This window comes from Schistocerca americana, chromosome 4 (genome assembly GCF_021461395.2).
Source record: "Schistocerca americana isolate TAMUIC-IGC-003095 chromosome 4, iqSchAmer2.1, whole genome shotgun sequence".
Lineage (NCBI taxonomy): Eukaryota > Metazoa > Arthropoda > Insecta > Orthoptera > Acrididae > Schistocerca > Schistocerca americana.
The window spans coordinates 486030295-486052644 of record NC_060122.1 but is presented as its reverse complement, the minus strand read 5'-3'; the positions used below and the strand labels follow the sequence as shown (position 1 = coordinate 486052644).

The following is a 22350-nucleotide window of genomic DNA, read 5'->3' as shown; positions in this document are numbered from 1 at the left end:
AATGATACTAAAGGTACAGGAGAAAGAGAGAAGAGAGATTTGAGTTTAACGTCCCAATGAGGGAGCGACATCAGAGTAAGAACAAAAACTCTGACTGAGAAAGGACGAGGAAAGAGATCGATCGGCCAAGACAGCTTCAAAGACGTTTGCATTAAGATACAAGGAAAACCTAGACCTCTGTGGTCAGACCAGGAATATGCACAGACGACGAAGACAGTCCAGCCATTTCTTAGATTACAATGGGTGAAATGTTCTATCCTTGACAGTCAGTGGCAGATTCTGTAGGTTTTCAATAAAAAAAGCAAAGAAATTAATCAGTTCATGATGAAGCAGATTTGAGATAGAAAATCTGAAAAAAGTTAGAATAAAAAACGAGCGATATTCAGAATAAATTACTATTTTTGTGTTATGTACTTGCTAAACAGCACCGTTAAAATTAAGCAAACACGAAGAGAACAGTAAAAGTTTGTTGTGGTTGTCGTGACTGTTGATGGTCTTCAGTCCAAAGACTGGTTCCATGCAGTTCCCCATAGTAGCCTATCCGGTGTAGGTGACTTCATAATATTGCAGTCTTCATCTGTTTAAGCCTGATTACTGTATTCTACATCTACATCTACATCTATACTCCGCGAGCCACCTTACGGTGTGTGGCGGAGGGTACTTATTGTACCACTATCTGATCCCCCCTTCCCTGTTCCATTCACGAATTGTGCGTGGGAAGAACGACTGCTTGTAAGTCTCCGTATTTGCTCTAATTTCTCGGATCTTTTCGTTGTGATCATTACGCGAGATATATGTGGGCGGTAGTAATATGTTGCCCATCTCTTCCCGGAATGTGCTCTCTCGTAATTTCGATAATAAACCTCTCCGTATTGCGTAACGCCTTTCTTGAAGTGTCCGCCACTGGAGCTTGTTCAGCATCTCCGTAACGCCCTCGCGTTGAGTAAATGTCCCCATGACGAATCGCGCTGCTTTTCGCTGGATCATATCTATCTCTTCTATTAATCCAACCTGGTAAGGGTCCCATACTGATGAGCAATACTCAAGAATCGGACGAACAAGCGTTTTGTAAGCTACTTCTTTCGTCGATGAGTCACATTTTCTTAGAATTCTTCCTATGAATCTCAACCTGGCGCCTGCTTTTCCCACTATTTGTTTTATGTGATCATTCCACTTCAGATCGCTCCGGATAGTAACTCCTAAGTATTTTACGGTCGTTACCGCTTCCAATGATTTACCACCTATGGCATAATCGTACTGGAATGGATTTCTGCCCCTATGTATGCGCATTATATTACATTTATCTACGTTTAGGGAAAGCTGCCAGCTGTCGCACCATGCATTAATCCTCTGCAGGTCCTCCTGGAGTACGTACGAGTCTTCTGATGTTGCTACTTTCTTGTAGACAACCGTGTCATCTGCAAATAGCCTCACGGAGCTACCGATGTTGTCAACTAAGTCATTTATGTATATTGTAAACAATAAAGGTCCTATCACGCTTCCCTGCGGTACTCCCGAAATTACCTCTACATCTGCAGATTTTGAACCGTTAAGAATGACATGTTGTGTTCTTTCTTCTAGGAAATCCTGAATCCAATCACAAACCTGGTCCGATATTCCGTAAGCTCGTATTTTTTTTCACTAAACGTAAGTGCGGAACCGTATCAAATGCCTTCCTGAAGTCCAGGAATACGGCATCAATCTGCTCGCCAGTGTCTACGGCACTGTGAATTTCTTGGGCAAATAGGGCGAGCTGAGTTTCACATGATCTCTGTTTGCGGAATCCATGTTGGTTATGATGAAGGAGATTTGTATTATCTAAGAACGTCATAATACGAGAACACAAAACATGTTCCATTATTCTACAACAGATTGACGTAAGCGAAATAGGCCTATAATTATTCGCATCTGATTTATGACCCTTCTTGAAAATGGGAACGACCTGCGCTTTCTTCCTGTCGCTAGGTACTTTACGTTCTTCCAGCGATCTACGATAAATTGCTGATAGAAAGGGGGCAAGTTCTTTAGCATAATCACTGTAGAATCTTAAGGGTATCTCGTCTGGTCCGGATGCTTTTCCGCTACTGAGTGATAGCAGTTGTTTTTCAATTCCGATATCGTTTATTTCAATATTTTCCATTTTGGCGTCCGTGCGACGGCTGAAGTCAGGGACCGTGTTACGATTTTCCGCAGTGAAACAGTTTCGGAACACTGAATTCAGTATTTCTGCCTTTCTTCGGTCGTCCTCTGTTTCGGTGCCATCGTGGTCAACGAGTGACTGAATAGGGGATTTAGATCCGCTTACCGATTTTACATATGACCAAAACTTTTTAGGGTTCTTGTTTAGATTGTTTGCCAATGTTTTATGTTCGAATTCGTTGAATGCTTCTCTCATTGCTCTCTTTACGCTCTTTTTCGCTTCGTTCAGCTTTTCCTTATCAGCTATGATTCGACTACTCTTAAACCTATGATGAAGCTTTCTTCGTTTCCGTAGTACCTTTCGTACATGATTGTTATACCACGGTGGATCTTTCCCCTCGCTTTGGACCTTAATCGGTACGAACTTATCTAAGGCGTACTGGACGATGTTTCGGAATTTTTTCCATTTTTGTTCCACATCCTCTTCCTCAGAAATGAACGTTTGATGGTGGTCACTCAGATATTCTGCGATTTGTGCCCTATCACTCTTGTTAAGCAAATATATTTTCCTTCCTTTCTTGACATTTCTTATTACACTTGTAGTCATTGATGCAACCACTGACTTATGATCACTGATACCCTCTTCTACATTCACGGAGTCGAAAAGTTCCGGTCTATTTGTTGCTATGAGGTCTAAAACGTTAGCTTCACGAGTTGGTTCTCTAACTATTTCAAGCATTTATCTCCCTCTGCAATTTTTACCCTCCACACTTCCTTCCATAACCAAACGATCGACTTCCTGATGCCTCAGGCTGAACTCATCCCTTCTTTTTAGTCGAGTTGTACCACAAATTTCTTTTTTCCCCAATTCGATTCAGTTTCTCCTCTTAAGTTACCCGATCTATCCATTTAATCAAATGGTTCAAATGGCTCTAAGCACTATGGGACTTAACTGCTGAGGTCATCAGTCCCCTAGAACTTAGAACTACTTAAACCTAACTAACCTAAGGACACCACACACATCAATGCCCGAGACGGGATTCAAACCTGCGGCCATAGCGGTCGCGCGGTTCCAGACTGTAGCGCCTAGAACCGCTCGGCCACTCGGGCCGGCTCCATTTAATCTTCTGCAGTCTTCAGCAGCAGTACAATTCAAAATCTTGTATTCTCTTCATATCTGAACGACTTATTGTTCACGTGTCATTTCCGTACAGGGCTACAATCCATGCAAACGTCTTCAAAAAATATTCCCTAACAATCAATATTATATTAGATGTTCACAATTTTCTCATTCTCAGAAACGTTTTTCTTGCTGTTACCAGTCTGCATTCAACATCCTTTCTACTTTGGCAATCGTCAGTTAATTTGCCGCCTAAATATCAAAATCCAACGAATGCTTTTAGTGTCGCACTCCGTAATCTAATGCTACCAGCATCGCTTGATTTAATTCGAGAACAGTACGATATCAGAAGCAAAAGGTGGTGGTAAGGATTTGCTTCTACGAGGGCGTGCAGAAAAATGATTTTGCCGCCTTTTCTTATTTCATTCTCAATATCGGTAGATTTATTACACGTAATGCACATAACTCAGTCGGCTTTCCCGCTTCGATGGCACAAGTTGCAACCCTCTGACGCTAGAGGGCTTCGAATTGTAGCGTGTAACACGGCGGTGTGCAAAGTGACTGTCGGTGTACGAGAAGCAGCGTTCTGTCATAGAGTGTCACAGTCGTCTAATTTTAAGCATAGTATTTCTCCCGAAGTCTGATGATATGTCTCCATAGTCGTAGATTTTAGACACTGAATTGAATAGTCACTTGATTGCTACACTATTGGCCATTAAAATTGCTGCACCACGAAGATGACGTGCTACAGACGCGAAATTTAACCGGCAGGAAGAAGATGCTGTGATCAGGCGATCATTGTAGGCAAAACCACCCCTTCCTTCCGCCTCCTTGATTTCTATATCACCATCTATGGCCGTCCTATCGCCCTCACTCCCACCCTTAAGTACCTTGGCGTCACCCTCGACCGTCGCCTCTCCTGGACTCCCCACCTCCGGACAATCCAAGCCAAGGCACGCTCCCGACTCAGTCTCCTCAAGCTCCTCTCTGGCCGTACGTGGGGTCTGGACCCCTCCACCATCCTCCACACCTATAAATCCCTCATCCGCCCTATCCTTTGTTACGCCCATCCGGCTTGGATCTCCGCCCCCCCTACCTTCTATAAATCCCTCCAAATCCTTGAACGCCATGCTCTCCGCCTCGCCTATCGCATCCGTCTCCCCTCCCCCACGCGGATCCTGTACGATCTCATCCCCTTCCCCCACCTCCTCCTTTTCCTTGAAAGGATACGGATCCTGTACACCTCCCATAAACTCGATCCTCCTCACCCACTAGTCTCCCCGATCCTCTCCCACCCCCGCCCACTGCCGCGCCTGTATTCCCACGTCCCACCCGGTCTCCATCTCTCCACCCTCCTTACCCTCTCCCACGGTGGCTTCCGTCAGCTCCCCCTCCCTGCTGATGTCCTCCTCCCCTCCATCTACCCCTCCTATCAACTTTGACCCTGTCCACCCCCCACTTCCGGTGTCCTTTCCTTTCGTCACCCTCCCTCCCTTCTCTTCCCTTCTCTTCTCTTTCCTTTTCCCCCGTCCCCTCCCTCCACCCCTGTTCCCCCGGGCTTCCCCTCCCCCTTCCTCCCTCTCCCCTATCTTCCCTGCCCGTGGCATCTCTGCTCTCCCCTCTCCATCTCCCACCCCCACTCCTCCTCTCTTGGCAGGTCCCCGGACCCTCACACGCTCAGTGAACTTTCGCGCGCCGGAGATCATCGCAATCTGTGTCTCTTGTGTGTGACGTCGTTTTGTGTTTTTTAGTGTCCGCCGTCACGCTTCTCCGTTCACTTGAGCCGTCGGATTCACCAGTGTTCTGTGCGCCGTGTTTTCAGTGTCGTTTTCGTCGAGTGTAAACGGCTCCGTGTTTTTTGTGTATCTGTGACCACCCTTTTTTGCACGTCACTTTGTTCATACTGATTCTCCATTCTGTGTTCTGTTCTTGTCAACACTATGGCTGAAGAGCGGCGTAGCATGTCGCTGACAGCCTACCTGTTGTTTAGGTATTAAAATAACAATAACGGAAAAAAAAGATGCTGTGATATGCAAATGATTAGCTTTTCAGAGCATTCACACAAGGTTGGCGCCGGTGGCGACACCTACAACGTGCTGACATGAGGAAAGTTTCCAACCGATTTCTCATACACGAATAGCAGATGACTGGCGTTGCCTGTTGAAACGTAGTTGTGATGCCTCGTGTAAGGAGGAGAAATGCGTACCATCACTTTTCAGACTTTGATAAAGGTCGGATTGTAGCCTATCGCGATTACAGTTTATCGTATCGCGACATTGCTGCTCGCGTTGGTCGAGATCCAATGACTGTTAGCAGAATATGGAATCGGTGGGTTCAGGAGGGTATTACGGGACGCCGTGCTGGATCCCAGCGGCCTCGTATCACTAGCAGTCGAGATGAGAAGCATCTTATCCGCATGGCTGTAACGGATCGTGCAACCATGTCTCGATCTCTGAGTCAACAGATGGGGACGTTTGCAAGATAACAACCATCTGCACCAACAGTTCGAGGACGTTTGCAGCAGTATGGAATATCAGCTCGGAAACCATGGCTGCGGTTACCCTTGACACAGCATCACAGACAGGAGTGCCTGCGATGGTGTACTGGGTGCACGAATGGCAAATTCTCATTTTTTCTGATGAATCCAGGTTCTGTTTACAGCATCATGATGGTCGCATCCGTGTTTGGCGACATCGCGGTGAACGCACATTGGAAGCGTGTATTCGTCATCACCATACTGGCGTATCACCCGGCATGATGGTATGGGGTTACACGTCTCGGACACGTCTTGTTCGCATTGACGGCACTTTGAAAAGAGGACGTTACATTTCAAATGTGTTACGATCCGTGGTTCTACCCTTTATTCGATCCCTGCGAAACCATACATTTCAGCAGGATAATGCACGACCGCATGCTGCAGGTCCTGTACGGGCCTTTCTGGATACAGAAAATGTTCGACTGCTGCCCTGGCCAGCACATTCTCCAGACCTCTCACCAATTGAAAACGTCTGGTCAATGGTGGCCGAGCAACTGACTCGTCACAATACGCCAGTCACTACTCTTGATGAAATGTGGTATCGTGTTGAAGCTGCATGGGCAGCTGTACCTGTACACGCTATCCAAGCTCTGTTTGACTCAATGGCCAGGCGTATCAAGGCCGTTATTACGGCCAGAGGTGGTTGTTCTGGGTACTGATTTCTCAGGATCTATGCACCCAAATTGCGTGAAAATGTAATGACATGTCAGTTCTAGTATAATATATTTGTCCAATGAAAACCCGTTTATCATCTGCATTTCTTCTTGGTGTAGCAATTTTAATGGCCAGTAGTGTATTTCTCCCAATGAACGTATGCTTTCCAAGGACCCCATCACACTGGACACCTCGCTTGGCGAGCGCTGCCCAGACTAGAAGACACTGCCCAGGCGACAATTAAAACTGATAATCAAAGATTGTAATGAGTCTTAAGTATTTTGTTGTGGGACCTGTCTTCAGTATCTGTCTCGTGGTAAAAGGGGTGTTGATATTTGTTCACTATTACCTTCCATTATAACTTGGATACAAGGATGGCAGTCGCGCTTACACTGTTTCTCAGACAGCGCGCAATGTTATCTACGACACTACGCATCTGCATTAACATCTCTGCGTCGTCCACCCCTCACGGATGTTGTTCGCAGAATCAGTCAGTCCGAATCGTGTAAGCGTGAAGTGGGCCACTGCCGATACAATGGCATGGCAAGAATGCTAAAATTTATCTAAAATGAGGAAATTAATTTAATAATATCGTATTTGATATCTTCATTGCGAAAGAGAGAGATTTTTTGAGTAATCTGATGAAACCTCCATAATAAGGTAATAATTAATTTTCTTTGCTTTATTTGCGTGTGCCTCCATAGCTGAGTGGTGTTGCTGGCACGGCAGCTCAGCGTGTTCGGTGAGAGGGTTAACTGTCTCTGTAATAAAAATAAAAAATAAAAAACTTAGTCACTAGGTCAACGTTGAACTTTAACGCCTGTCATATGGCCGTCCGCCCCGAACAAATGCAACGACCACTAACGAACAAAAGAACAGAAAAAGTAAAAAAGTGGTCAGCGCGGTAGCATTCCGTGCCAGGGGGCCCGGGTTGGATTCTCGGCTCGGTCGGAGATTTCCTCCTCTCGGGGACTGGGTGTTGTGTTGTTTTCATCATAATTTTATCCCCATCGACGCGCAAGTCACCGATGTGGCGTCAACTAAAAAGACTTGATCAGGAGACCGGTCTAACGACGGGAGGCTCTCGACACACGACATTTCAGTATCCAACATGGAACTTTCCCCCCTCTTCTTAATTAGGTAACATCAGCGACAATTCAGGAATGACTGATTCAGTTAATGCATCTTTTATTATCTTGCGATGAACATATACATTTTTAGCAATTCTTTGGACATTACACTGTTGAACAGACAAATTTAAAGTATTTTTAGAATTTGTCATCTTTGCAATTCTTGATTATAATGAAGAACACTTTCAAAAAAATTACTTTTTAAAATTTACCAATACTCCTTTTTAAAGGAATCAGGATTAATGTAATTTACCACATCATCGTCCATTTCCCAATCTTTGACATTCATTAGATAGAGTTTCACAACTGGAATTTAAAATGCAGACACATTACGTGGACTCATTGCGCACTGAGTTCACCTGTGATGAGTTTGCCGCTCGGTAAACGACACATGCCCTTTTAGTAGCTTTCAGTAGCAACAGCAGCAGCAGTTTCCGGACAGCTGACCACGCGTTATTGTCATAGGTAAGCCAGAAGAGAAGAAGAAAAAAATTACATTTCAGGTGCAACGCAACCTTCCAGTACTGGTGGTGGTATAAGTCCACCTAAGTAGGTAGATTACCGTCGCTTTGACATGTCCTACCGCTCCTGCAAGCTACCGTCTGTAGTAAATGGTTTCTTAAATTTGTGTGGTCCACGAAATTACTGGCCCTTGCGAGTTATTACTGGGTATTAATTATTTCTAACGGAAGGTTTTAACGAACCGGTAGATATTTGAACGCAATGGATAACGCATTTTTTTTAACCACTGCAGAAGGCACCTATACAGGGCTTAATAGGCAATATATAGCTTTTATTTGCTTTCATGACCCAGAATTCGACTGTGGTACTGACTGCCACCTATTCTTTATGATGGAAGGAGTAAATAATCAGTCGATGGTAGAGATTAATTGATATTTATTCAGTACCGATGGTATTTCAAAACTAGTCGTGTTTCTCTTGCAATGTACATTATCAAAACCGGTCTCTAGCTAACATGGTTCAGTTTCGCCACGTAATTATGGAATGGGGCAGAGGAGCGCAGACCCGGCTTCAATGTAATTCTATACAACTGCACAATTATACCTAAACCCTCGGTTATTACATTCGGTTACTATAGATCACGCAGAACAAGTTCCGAAAAGACAATACAAGCAAAACTAGGTCAGGGTGGAAGAGTATTTCGCAAATCTTTATCAAATCAGTGGGCATTAAAATCCGATACTTTTCCTAGTGGTACGAGTATTTTACTTAACGCACAACATCGCCAACAAATCAACTCGTTATGGGGGTGCACAAGAAACATCACTTCAATGCTGTTCAACCCACATGGCCAAGTTTCAGTAGCCAACAGAAACCCAGAAAAATATGGACACACACGATTATTCCTTCCCTATTTTACACTCGCTCAATATCGTATGATTATTCATCGTATACAATATATTTTCAGACCGAAAGTACAATTTATCAATGCGGCGGTTGCTCAGACCGACCACGTGGCGCGAAAGCAAGTTCACACAGGTTTCAAGGGAATTCCTTTCATACGATCAAAAACTAGTTAATGTTTTGTCTAATTTGATGCCACAGAAGTAAAGCAGTATAAAACAGTGTTATGATTTTTTAAGGGAACTTAAGTAGTACCTGGTTTTCCTTATTGGACGACTCAGTACACTTCCTTGGAAATCACGAGTCAGATTAACTTCTGTTTAGTTTCATTGCTTGTAATAGACGCTACTTCTCAAACAATCTTTTCAGACATTCAAAGCAAAGCATTGTCAATGCAAAATCAATAAATAAAAGCTATTAGTAAAACAAATATTTTTTTATAGAAAATTTCACTGGCATTTCATACGACAGTTCCTAGTTTCTGATAAAATCGATATTAAATTTTTGATCATACTTCCACACAAGTAACGTTAACCATGATTCAATCAAGCGATCGTGGCGCAACAGCTAAGCTTCACGGATGCTACGCTAGCGTTACGGCTTCATATTCTCCTCCGTGTACTTCTTTTTTCAATTTCATAGTACAAAATATCATTAAATAGTATATGACACGCAAAATTATTCGAAAGTAGTCATTTTCATCGAAGTAATTTCATTAACAAATCAGTCAGTACAGGACACTTCTTAGTCTATTCCGATTGTGGTTCATAGTTAAAATTCCAAATATTTGGACAATGTTGGCTCCCTGCGTTTCGTAGACGTGACTTCTCCTCCATTTGTACCCTCTTTTTCACGGACCCTTACAGAATTCCTAGGCCCTGTAAACTGCTAGCTGACATTTGTCACCAGCATCGGTTGTTAGCAACGCGTCGTTAGTACAGCGTAGTGCAATGAAAAGGAAGGAACAAGGGTTTTTGCAGAAGGACAGCCGAAAGAAGATCAGTGAGAAGTACAGGAGTGGTATGAGGGATCGAAGAGCGAAACTTACTAACGCCATCAGATACATAGAAAGATTCTTCAAGGTTTGTATGCCATATACTTAGAGTTATAAAACTACCGTAGGCCTCCGTAGACTACGGTAGCCTTGGCCAGTTAAGGTCGATCCCTTGTTACTTGTATATTAGGAATGCCGCATACCTATCAGGCTTTACCTCATAACTATCGATTTCTTTACTATGCGATCAATATCTTACTAGATCCCCCTAAAAATCGGAGGTAGAAAACCGCCTAGAAACCTACAGAAAACTTTTGTTCTGCACAGTTATCCTCCTGTCTGTTACTTAAAAGTAAACAGTATTTATAGCAAAACTGAAACTGTCAATGTTTAATTCAGGTTAATGGTTGATTTATAACTTGAGACAGAGTAATAAAAATGCAGTAACAATACGGATTTACCATGTAGTGCTAGGAAATGCAATTTTCCAAACAAAAAGGCAAAATAAAAAACGCAAAACAAAAGTGTGTCAAGCAACGCCTCAATACTTCATCGAACTTAAATGAAACATGTTTCTGTTATTCATAAGCAACTATCGCACTTATCAATAATTACAGAAAACTCTTGCCTTCGATCATGATGAAGAACATTCTATTGAGTACAAAATAACAACAGTAATTATGTACATTTCTTTTGTTTGCGCATGTAGACTGTACTTGCATCAAAAGTAATAGCTTTGGTTACATAAATGCAATTTGTATTTTGTCAATATTCGTTAGCTCCCAGTATCTCTCTCAGACACTCCTTTATGTATCTTTCGCTACCAATGCTACCAACGTTTTGGAGACTACCAGTAGTCCTACCATTTACTACATCATTTATGCAGTGTACCAAAAGTAACGAACCGTACTTTTGGCAGAATGGAACTCTACAACTACGTCTACATTTATACTCAGCAAGCCACCCAACGGTGTGTGGCGGAGGGCACTTTACGTGCCACTGTCATTACCTCCCTTTCCTGTTTCTGTCGCGTATGGTTCGCGGGAAGAACGACTGCCGGAAAGCCTCCGTGCGCGCTCGAAACTCTCTAATTTCACATTCGTGTTCTCCTCGGGAGGTATAAGTAGGAGGAAGCAATACATTCGATACCTCATCCAGAAACGCACCCTCTCGAAACCTGGACAGCAAGATACACCGCGATGCAGAGCGCCTCTCTTGCAGAGTCTGCCACTTGAGTTTGCTAAACATATCCGTAACGCTATCACGCTTACCAAATACCTCTGTGACGAAACGCGCCGCTCTTCTTTGGATCTTCTCTATCTCCTCCGTCAGACCGATCTGGTACGGATCCCACACTGATGAGCAATACTCAGGTATAGGTCGAACGAGTGTTTTGTAAGCCACCTTCTTTGTTGATGGACTACATATTCTAAGGACTCTCCCAATGAATCTTAACCTGGCACCCGCCTTACCCACAATTAATTTTATATGATCATTCCACTTCAGATCTTTACGTACGCATACTCCCAGATATTTTACAGAAGTAACTGCTACAAGTGTTTGTTCCGCTATTATATAATCATACAATAAAGGATCCTTCTTTCTATGTATTCGCAATACATTATATTTGTCTATGTTACGGGTCAGTTGCCACTCCCTGCACCAAGTGCCCATCCGCTGCAGATTTTCCTGCATTTTGCTGCAACTTTCTAATCCCGCAACTTCTCTGTATACTACAGCATCATCCGCGAAAAGCCGCATGGAACTTCCGACACTATCTACTAGGTCATTTATGTATATTGTGAAAAGCAATGGTACCATAACACTCCCCTGCGGCACGCCAGAGGTTACTTTAACGTCTGTAGACGTCTCTCCATTGAGAACAACATGCTGTGTTCTGTTTGCTAAAAACTCTTCAATCCAGGCACACAGCTGGTCTGATATTCCGTAGGCTCTTACTTTGTTTATCAGGCGACAGTGTGGAACTGTATCGAACGCCTTCCGGAAGTCAAGGAAAATGGCATCTACCTGGGAACCTGTATCTAATATTTTCTGGGTCTCAAGAACAAATAAAGCGAGTTGGGTGTCACATGATCGCTGTTTCCGGAATCCATGTTGATTCCTACAGAGTAGATTCTGGGTTTCCAGAAATGGCATGATACTCGAGCAAAAAACATATTCTAAAATTCTACAACAGATCGATGTCAGAGATATAGGCCTATAGTTTTGCGCATCTGATCGACGACCCTTCTTGAAAATTGGAACTACCTGTGCTCTTTTCCAATCATTTGGAACCTTCCGTTCCTCTAGAGACATGCGGTACACGGCTGTTAGAAGGGGGGAGGGGGAGGGCAAGTTCTTTCGCGTACTCTGTGTAGAATCGAATTGGTATCCCGTCAGGTCCAGTGGACTTTCCTCTGTTGAGTGATTTCAGTTGCTTTTCTATTCCTTGGACAGTTATTTCGGTGTCAGCTATTTCGGTGTCAGCTATTTCGTTCGTGCGAGGATTTAGAGAAGGAACTGCAGTGCGGCCTTCCTCTGTGAAACAGCTTTGGAAAAAGGTGTTTAGTATTTCAGCTTTACGCGTGTCATCCTCTGTTTCAATGCCATCATCATTCCAGAGTGTCTGGATATGCTGTTTCGATCCACTTACTGAATTGACGTAAGACCAGATCTTCCTTGGACTTTCTGTCAAGTTGGTACATAGAATTTTACTTTCAAATTCACTGAACGCTTCACGCATAGCCCTCCTTACGCTAACTTTGACATCGTTTAGCTTCTGTTTGTCCGAGAGGTTTTGGCTGCGTTTAAACTTGCAGTGAAGCTCTCTTTGCTTTCGCAGTAGTTTCCTAACTTTGTTGTTGAACCACGGTGGGTTTTTCCCGTCCCTCACAGTTTTATTCGGCACGTACCTGTCTAAAATGCATTTTACGATTGCCTTAAACTTTTTCGATAAAGACTCAACATTGTCAGTGTCGGAACAGAAATTTTCGTTTTGATCTGTTAGGCAGTCTGAAATCTGCCTCCTATTACTCTTGCTTAACAGATAAACCTTCCTCCCTGTTTTTTATATTCCTATTTACTTCCATATTCAGGGATGCTGCAACGGCCTTATGATCATTGATTCCCTGTTCTACGCTTACAGAGTCGAAAAGTTCGGGTCTTCTTGTTATCAGTAGGTCCAAGATGCTATCTCCACGAGTCAGTTCTCTGTTTAATTGCTCGAGGTAATTTTCGGATACACAAACTACTTAATAGTATTCTGTGCGATGAAACTGGAGGGAAAGCACTTGTTCAGGAATTGAACCTGTACTAACAGCATGACAGCCTTGAACCTTAGCCCCTGGGCTACGCTCGCTTAGTCGAAATATGATTAACGTCTCAGATACGGGGATTCGCATAAAAGTTCAACATGGATTTTCTCGGAAACAAAGGACCGTTGCATGAAGAGCCGCTAGCCAGATACTCAGCGCGGGTCCCTGTACAACATGCCTAAGACTCATCAAAATCCGTGGTGAACATTTTTGATGGTGCCCTCGTGAGGAGCAGCGGACAAACACTAGGCTAGAGTAGGGCTCCCACCTGGTAGAGGGTGACCAGCGTGCCACGGATCTCGAGCTCGGCGATCTCGACGAGGTAGCAGGGCGAGGTGACGATGATGATGCACTGCGAGATGGCGCCGACGACTCGCGACACGATGAGCTCCCAGGGCTGCGTGGCGAAGATCTGGATGGCCCAGAGCGCCAGGTGCGGCCCGGCGCTGTACAGCAGCATGCGCTTGCGGCCCAGCAGGTCCACCAGGTGGCCGATGAAGAGCATGGGGAAGACCATGGTCAGCGAGCTGGACGCCACGATCCACGAGGCCTCGTCCTCCGTGGTGGGGATGTGCGACGAGTTGGAGATGAGCCGCGGCAGCACCGGCGCCGCCCAGCCGGCGAACGCGCCGAACGACAGGTAGCCCAGCGTCGCTGCCGGCACACAGCAACACCGGCTACAGCGCTTCCGTGGCTCTCTGGCGATACAGAGCGAAAATCAGGCAATCGGCACAGCTATTTTCATCGAAACTGCGTACTGTTCAAACTTTGTAATTGCTTCTATGGAAGAAGATTCCAAGACACCATAGTAGCTAGATATCCTCGGACCAAAGAAGCAGCTCAAATCACTTAATAAAGGCAAGGCCTCCGTTCCAGATTATATAACAGTCATTTCCTCTCAGAGTATGTTGATAAAATAGCTCCATATTTAACAATTATATACAACTACTCGCTCACAGAAAGATCCGTACCTAAAGATTGGAAAATTGCTCAAGTCACACCAATACCCAAAAAGGAAAGTGGGAGTAATCCGCTGAATTACAGGCTGTATCACTAACGTCGATTTGCAATAGGGTTTTGGAACATATACTGTATTCGAACATTATGAAGTGCTCTAAGAAGAAAATGATTTATTGACACATAGTCAGCACGGTTTCAGAAAACATCGTTCTTGTTAAACACAACCAGCTCTTTATACTCATGAAGTAATCAGTGCTATCGACAGGGGATATCAAATTGATTCCATGTTTTTAGATTTCCTGAAGGCTTTCGACACCGTTCCTCACAAGCGTCTTCTAACCAAACTGCGTGCCTACGGAGTATCGCCTAAGTTGTGGGACTGGATTCGTGATTTCCTGTCAGAAATGTCACAGTTCGTGGTAATAGACGGAAAGTCATCGAGTAAAACAGAAGTAATATCCGCAGTTCCCCAAGGAAGTGTTATACGCCCTCTATTGTTCCCGATCTATATTAACGACATAGGAGACAATCTGAGTAGCCGTCTTGGATTATTTGCAGTTGATGCTGTGATTTACCGTCTTGTAAAGTCATCAGATGATCAAAACGACCTGAAAAATTATTTAGATAAGATATGTGTATGTTGCGAAAAGTGGCAATTGACCCTGAATAAGGAGAAGTACGAAGTTATTCACATGAGTCCTAAAAGAAATCAGCTAAATTTCGATTACGCGGTAAGTCACACAAATCTGAAGGCTGTAAATTCAACTAAATACTTTGGGATTACAATTACAAATAAACTAAATTGTAACGATCACATAGATAATATTGTGGGTAGAGCAAACCAAAGACTGCGATTCATTGGCAGAACACTTAGAAGGTGCAACAGGTCTACTAAAGAGACTGCTTACACTACGCTTGTCCGCCCTATTCTGGAGTATTGCTGTGCAGTGTGGGATCCGCATCAGGTGGGACTGACGGATGACATCGAAAAAGTACAAAGAAGGGCAGCTCGTTTTGTATTATCGCGAAATAGGGGAGATAGTGTGACAGACATGATACGTGGATTGGAGTGGCAATCATTAAAACAAAGGCGTTTTACGTTGCGACGGGATCTTCTCATGAAATTTCAATCACCAGTTTTCTTCTCCGATTGCGAAAACATTGTGTTGGCGCCCACCTACATAGGAAGAAATGATTATCACGATAAAATTAGAGAAATCAGGGCTCATTCAGAAAAATTTAAGTGCTCGCTTTTCCCGCTTGCCGTTCGAGAGTGGAGCGGTAGAGAGACAGCTTGAAGGTGGTTCATTGAACGCTCTGCCAGGCACTTTATTGTGAATATCAGAGTAATCTCGTAGATGTAGATGATATCATTAATGTACCAATATTGGTTATCAGCGGAGAAACTTAAATACGATTTGAACGAGTATGTGCTGATCGTAGTTGTGAGGCATAGGATAGACCCTCCGTGGTTACTATCGCACTTTTGATCAGAAGCGTAGGTGTGGCACTCAGTCAAATGATTTCCGGAAGTCGATAAATATTGCACCTACCTGAAAGCTTTTATGTATGGTTTTCGGGATGCTATGTGAGGAAAGCGCGACTGTTGTTTTCGGAATCCATGCTGGTTGGCTTGGAGCAGGTAATTTTGTTCGGGATACATAGTTACGTTTAGGTCAGAGTATGTTCAAAGATTCTACAATATGTGGATGCGAAGGATTCTGGGTGGTAGTTCTCTGAGTAAGTTCTGTGAGCCTTCTCTTAGAAGGGTGTGACCTGAGCGTTTTCCCAACTACTCCTCTCTTCTTCTTCTTCTTCTTCTTCTTCTTTTGCTTTCATACCGTACCTACACGGATCACCATTCGCATCTTTACTATACGATTAGATAACGATGTTTGGCTTTAGGAAAGGCAAAGGCACCAGGGAGTCAATTTGACGTTGCGGTTGATAATAGCCGCAAGACTAAAGAAGAATCAAGACACGTTCATAGGATTTGTCGACCTGGAAAAAACAATTTTAAATAGTGTAAAATGTTCGAAATTATTAGAAAAATAGGGCGAAGCTATAGGGAGAGACGGGTTATATCAACGTGTACAAGAGCCAAGAAGGAATAATAAGAGTGGACGACCAAGACTGAAGTGCTCGATGAAAAGGGGGTATGACAGGGATGTAGTCTTTCGCCCCTACTGTTCAATCTTTACATCGATGAACCTATGATGGAAATAAAAGAAAGGCTCAGAAGTGGAATTACAATTAGATGTGACAGGATATCAGTGATATAATTCCCTGTTGACACTGCTATCCTGAATGAAAGTGAAGAAGAATTACATGATCTGCTGAATGGAATGAACAGTCTACATCCACATCTACGTGATTACTCTGCTATTCACAATAAAGTGCCTGGCAGAGGGTTCAATGAACCACCTTCAAGCTGTCTCTCTACCGTTCCACGCTCGAACGTCGGGAAAAACGACCACTTAAATTCTTCTGTGCGAGCCCTGATTTCTCTTATTTTATTGTGATAATCATTTCTCCCTATGTAGGTGGGTGCCAACAGAATGTTTTCGCAATCGGAGGAGAAAACTAGTGATTAAAATTTCATGAGGAGATCCCGTAGCAACGAAAAACGCCTTTGTTTTAATGATTGCCACTCCAATTCACGTATTATGTCTGTGATACTATTTCCCCTATTTCGCGATAATACAAAACGGGTTGCTCTTCTTTGTACTTTTTCGATGTGATCCGTCAGTCCCACCTGATGCGGATCCCACACCGCACAACAATACCCCAGAATAGCGCGGACAGGCGTGGCGTAAGCACTTCTAAGTATTCTGCCAATGAATCGCAGTCTTTGGTTTGCTCTACCCACAACTAAATATTTAGTTGAATTTACAGCCTTCAGATTTGTGTGGCTTATCGCGTAATCGAAATTTAGCTGATTTCTTTTAGTACTCATGTGAATAACTTCACACTTTTCTTTACTCAGGGTCAATTGCCACTTTTCGCAACATACAGATCTCTTATCTAAATCATTTTGCAAGTCGTTTTGATCATCTGATGACTTTAAAAGACGGTAAATCATAGCATCATCTGCAAACAATCTAAGACGGCTACTCAGATTGTCTCCTACGTCGTTAATATAGATCAGAAACAATAGAGGGCCTATAACACTTCCTCGGGGAACGCCGGATATTGCTTCTGTTTTACTCGATGACTTTCTGTCTATTACTACGAACTGTGACCATTCTGACAGGAAATCACGAATCCAGTCGCACAACTGAGGCGATTCTCCGTAGGCACGCAGTTTGGTTAGAAGACGCTTGTGAGGAATGAGTACAGAATATGGACTGATAGTAAATCAAAGAAAGACAAACGTAATGCAAAGTAGCACAAATGAGAACAGCGAGAAACTTATTAGGATTGATGGTCACGAAGAAGATGAAGTTAGGGAATTCTACTACCTAGGAAACCAAATGCACTTGGATGGGTGTCCATCCGATCTGCTGAGCGCTGTTGGCAAGCGGGGTGCTATCAGCCCTTGTAAGGCAAACTGAGGAGCTACTAGACTGAGAAGTAGCGGCTCCGGTTTCGGAAACTGACATACAGCTGGAAGAGCGGTGTGCTGACCACATGCCCCTCCATATCCGCATCCAGTGACGCCTACGGTCTGAGGACGACATGGCTGTCAGTCGGCACCGTTGAGCCTTCATGGCCTGTTCGGGAGGAGTTTAGTTTAGTTTTCAGGAAGCCAAATGACCAATGACGAAGGAGCAAGGCGGACATCAAAAGCAGACTATTACTGGCAAAAAGGGCATTTCTGACCAAGAGAAGTCAACTAGTATCAAATGTAGGCTTTAATTTGAGGAAGAAATTTCTGAGAATGTACGCTTGGAGCACAGCATTGTATGGTAGTGAAACATGGACTGTGGGAAAACCGGAACAGAAGAGAATCGAAGCATTTAAGATGTAGTGCTTGTAATGGTACTTGAATTACGTAACCATTACGGCACCTCACCTCAACCTCTCGGTACCAGCAATATTCTACTGTGTTTCTGTAAAGTAGTTAACATATTTCTGAGAAAACATTCAGATTTGATTTCATTAATGTAGAGGTACTTTGATACATCGATATGTTTATATTGCATTGATATTATTCTTATGTGAATTGTTTCTTTTGTCACTATGATCTTTGACGTACTTGTAACTCTGATTTTTGGGCGCGTAAGCGATTATTAGAGAGTCAAGTCTTGGTCGTCATGTTGAAAAGACGCAAATTGTAGTCAGTTTATAAAATGTGAACTTTAACAGTGGGGAAGATATTTTCTAGTATGTTTTATATTGTGAAGTGATGTTTTGTGAGTTACGTGATATTGCAACAAAAGTAATAAAAAAGAAGTGTAACTTAAATTTGAAGTGCTGATTACTTTTTTACATCACCATTGTGCTAACTTGCAAAAATTTAATCTTCAAGAATGGTTTATGAAACACATCTATACAACTTTTGAATATCGCAGAATAACACCTAGGCCTCTTTGCATCCGAGCTTGGAATCATCACTACCTAGATTTTCGACTATTGAGCCATGAGTTCACAACGAGACCAGCGTGGGAAACACGAAAAGATGAGTGCCTAATTTATCCATTATTTCATGAAATGACTTTATTAACTGTGCTCTAATGACACCTGCCACATAGTATAACTTCGTTGTTGCCCGAAAATGCAATATGTAGCAGCGTGAGCAACACTACAAATCATAATTAATTTTCGACCTTTGTTGTGGCAGGGTTGTTAGATGCTGCAGATGAATTTTGAAAATTAGGTGAACTGATAAAGTAAGGAATGAGGAGCTTCTGCGCAGAATCGGAAAGGAATATGTGGATAACACTGACAAGGAGAAGGGACAGGATGATAGGACATCTGTTAAGACACGAGGGAATGGCTTCCATTGCACTAGAGGGAGCTGTAGAGGGCGAAAACTGTAGAGGAAGACGGAAATTGGAATACACCCAGCAAATGAGGACGCAGGTTGAAAGTGCTAGTTTGAGATGAAGATGTTGGCACAGAAGAGCAATTCGTGGCAGGCCGCGTCAAACCAGTCACAAGACTGAAGACCCAAAAAAAAAAAAAAAAAGTTAGGCGGTGTTCTGATGCCCTCCCTGCCACCACCCCTGCAACCCCTGTACCACCCCTTCCCATCTTCCCCTTCTCCTCCATTCCCTCCTCGGGACGGAATTTGCATACCTCAATTGCCCGCGTGTAGTGTTATCCATGGAAAAGAGTCGAACGCTCTGTAAATGTTTGTATCTTTGTGAATCGTGCAACTGAGGAGGGACACAGGCACCAGTCCAGTGTTTACCTAGTCAGATGTGGGACACCGCCAGGCAGGCCGACACTTCGGCTTTCGTCGTCAGCCCGCAACGCGCTCGTACCGGGGCCGGCTCGCCTGCCCGAAACCCGCAAGTGGCGTGGTTACACGGGCGCGTCTATCCAGACAGGTCCACTGGAGATACGTTGTGCGATCAAAAGTAACCGGACACCCTATGTAATGCGGAATTGACCACTACATGTCATGAGAATCGGATCCCACCAGTATAAAAGGTGACCGGGGTGGGGGGCTGGGGGTTGAGAGGGAGTGTTTAGTTGTCGCTAGACAAGCGGTAACGGCAGAATGGGTCGGTGAGGAGAGATAAGGGACTTCCAACGTGGACTAGTGATGGATGTCATCTGAATAACAAATTCATCTGGAACACTTCAACCCTTCTATGCTGCCCAAGTCGACACTTGGAGATGCGACCTTGAAGTGGAAACGCGGAAGGACAGTCACAGCTAAACCAAGACCCAGGCAGACCTCAGACCAGGGACTGTTGAGCACTGCGGAAGGTGGTTGGACAAAAGAATCTCATGGAATCAGCGGAAGAACTAACACGGCAATTCCAAAATGCTACCACCGCAATTTCTGTGTTCAGTGAGAATGGTCGACCAGTTTTCTTATGCCACATATTTCTGTAGTCAATGCTAAGCAGTGCTTGAGATGGTGTAAAGAGCAACGTCAGTGGGCAGTTGATGACTGGAAACGAGTGATCTGGAGCGATAATTCACGCTATACCATGCGGCAGTCCGATGGATGGGTTTGGGTTTGGTGAATGGTTTGGGAACGTTACATGCCATCATGTATAGTGGTAACAGTGAAATATGGAGAACTTACTATTACTCTGTGGGGTGTTTTCTGTGGCTATAGTGGCGTCCCCTTATTGCACTTAAAAAATGCTAAATGCGGAAGGATACCAACTCATTTTACAGCATTATGTTCTGTATGCTGTAGAGGAACAGATCGGAGACGATCACTGGCTGTATCAGCCCTACAACGCATCTTTCATAAAGAGGTCATGGTCTGTGGACAACAGCATTCCTGAACTAGACTGTCCCGTCCAGAATCTCGTCCTGTACCCAATAGAAAATCATTGGGGTAGTTAGATATTCAGTTTCTTTCCAGTATGCAACATTATTACTGTGGTGTCACTGGCAGACACCACACTTGCTAGGTGGTAGTCTTTAAATCGGCCGCGGTCCGCTAGTATACGTCGGACCGGCGTGTCGCCACTATCAGTGATTGCAGACCGAGCGCCGCCACACGGCAGGTCTAGTCTAGAGAGACTCCCTAGCACTCGCCCCATTTGTACAGCCGACTTTGCTAGCGATGGTTCACTGTCTACATACACTCTCATTTGCAGAGACTACAGTTTAGCTTAGCCTTCAGCTACGTCATTTGCTACGACCTTGCAAGGCGCCATATTCAGTTGCTATAATCTGAACAGATAATATTGTGAATCATGTACCGTCAAGAGCGACGTTCATCATTAATGGATTAAAGTTAAGTATCAAACTAATTACGTCCGCTTTCTGAATTCTAATTTCTTGTCATGTTCCAGACCTCACGTCAGTATAGTCCTTCCCTCCTCACGCCAGCCTGCGTGAGCTAAACGCGTGCATTTCGGCCTCCACTAGTAACACGGTGTTGGTTCTTCTGCCAACACAACAATTACCTTCTCTGGTTTCAGCTCTTGAGGAAGAGGGGGCAGTTATTCCTCCACAGACGTTCAGTTGCCTCAGGAGGTGAGGGTGGAATAACCCCATAATAATATCCACAAATAAGTGTTCAGATACTTTTGATCGAATAGTGCAGTTGTTTCGTTCTAGGGATCTGCGATATACTGTGCGCGTAATTCGGGGAGTGACGACTTTATCAGCAACATGTGCCACTAGTTCAGTAATTAATCCTATCTTCTGCAATAATTAATACGAGCCACCTTTGCAAGCAAAGCGGCGATTAGGTATGTGGTGAGGCGTACCTGAGAAGGCGGCGGCATACTGCAGCCGTCGGGACCCGGTGCGCGGCCCCTGCTGCTGCTCCTGGTGCTGAGGTTGCCCCATGGCGCCGGTGACGAGCCCGCTGTGCGACTGGAAGGCCTACATTGCGTGCTCGCCTTATCTGCCGCTACTAGCCTCGGATACGTGTCGTCACCGCGGGGCGGAGTGTGAGTCGACCGTGGCCAGCCTGCCCACAGATATCGCCTCACAGCTGGTCCGATCCGGAAAGAGCTCTGCAAAACATATGACTGCCACGATAACAGCATTCCTTGCGAAAATGGTGCCACCTGCGTATTTCAAACAGTTTTATGTCGAGCATTTGGAGCACATTCAAAGTAGAGAATGTGATGAGTCCTTTGCCGAATAACATACGTTCTTGTAGGCTGGAATTTTGATACAGCGCGTGAATTCAGAGTTTCCAGAGGAACAATGTCTGTGGGTCGTTTGTTGCCTGGCGACGTGCGCTAGTCCAAAGGCGCTGCGAGAAGGCGGCTATTACCCGAGCGCGACCATCTGCATCTACAAGTATACGGCGCAAGGCACCCAGTACAAGCACTAGTCATTTCCTTTCCTAAACCATTCGGCAATACAGAGAGAGTGAAATTTATTTATTTAACCGTATGACTAGGGCTCCCCATCGGGCAGGCCGTTCTTTCAATTTGACGCCACTTCGGCGATCTGCAGTCGATGAGGATGATATGATGATGATGACAGCACAACACCCAGTCCCTGGGCGGAGAAAATTCCCCGACCCAGCCGGGAATCGAACC

General features: G+C 44.3%; 1 protein-coding gene across 1 annotated transcript in view; it reads right to left on the bottom strand.

Moving 5' to 3' along the window:
* The window catches only part of LOC124612774 (facilitated trehalose transporter Tret1-like), a 65562-nt gene extending 43904 nt beyond the window's left edge, over positions 1-21658 (bottom strand). Inside the window, exons 1-2 of the mRNA XM_047141169.1 lie at positions 21562-21658; positions 13521-13906 (exon numbers count right to left, since the gene is read on the bottom strand). Of these exons, the coding sequence (XP_046997125.1) occupies positions 13521-13906; positions 21562-21643 (468 nt within the window). The 5' untranslated portion in view covers positions 21644-21658. The remainder of the gene's footprint in view (positions 1-13520; positions 13907-21561) is intronic.
* Positions 21659-22350: the final 692 nt, after the last annotated feature.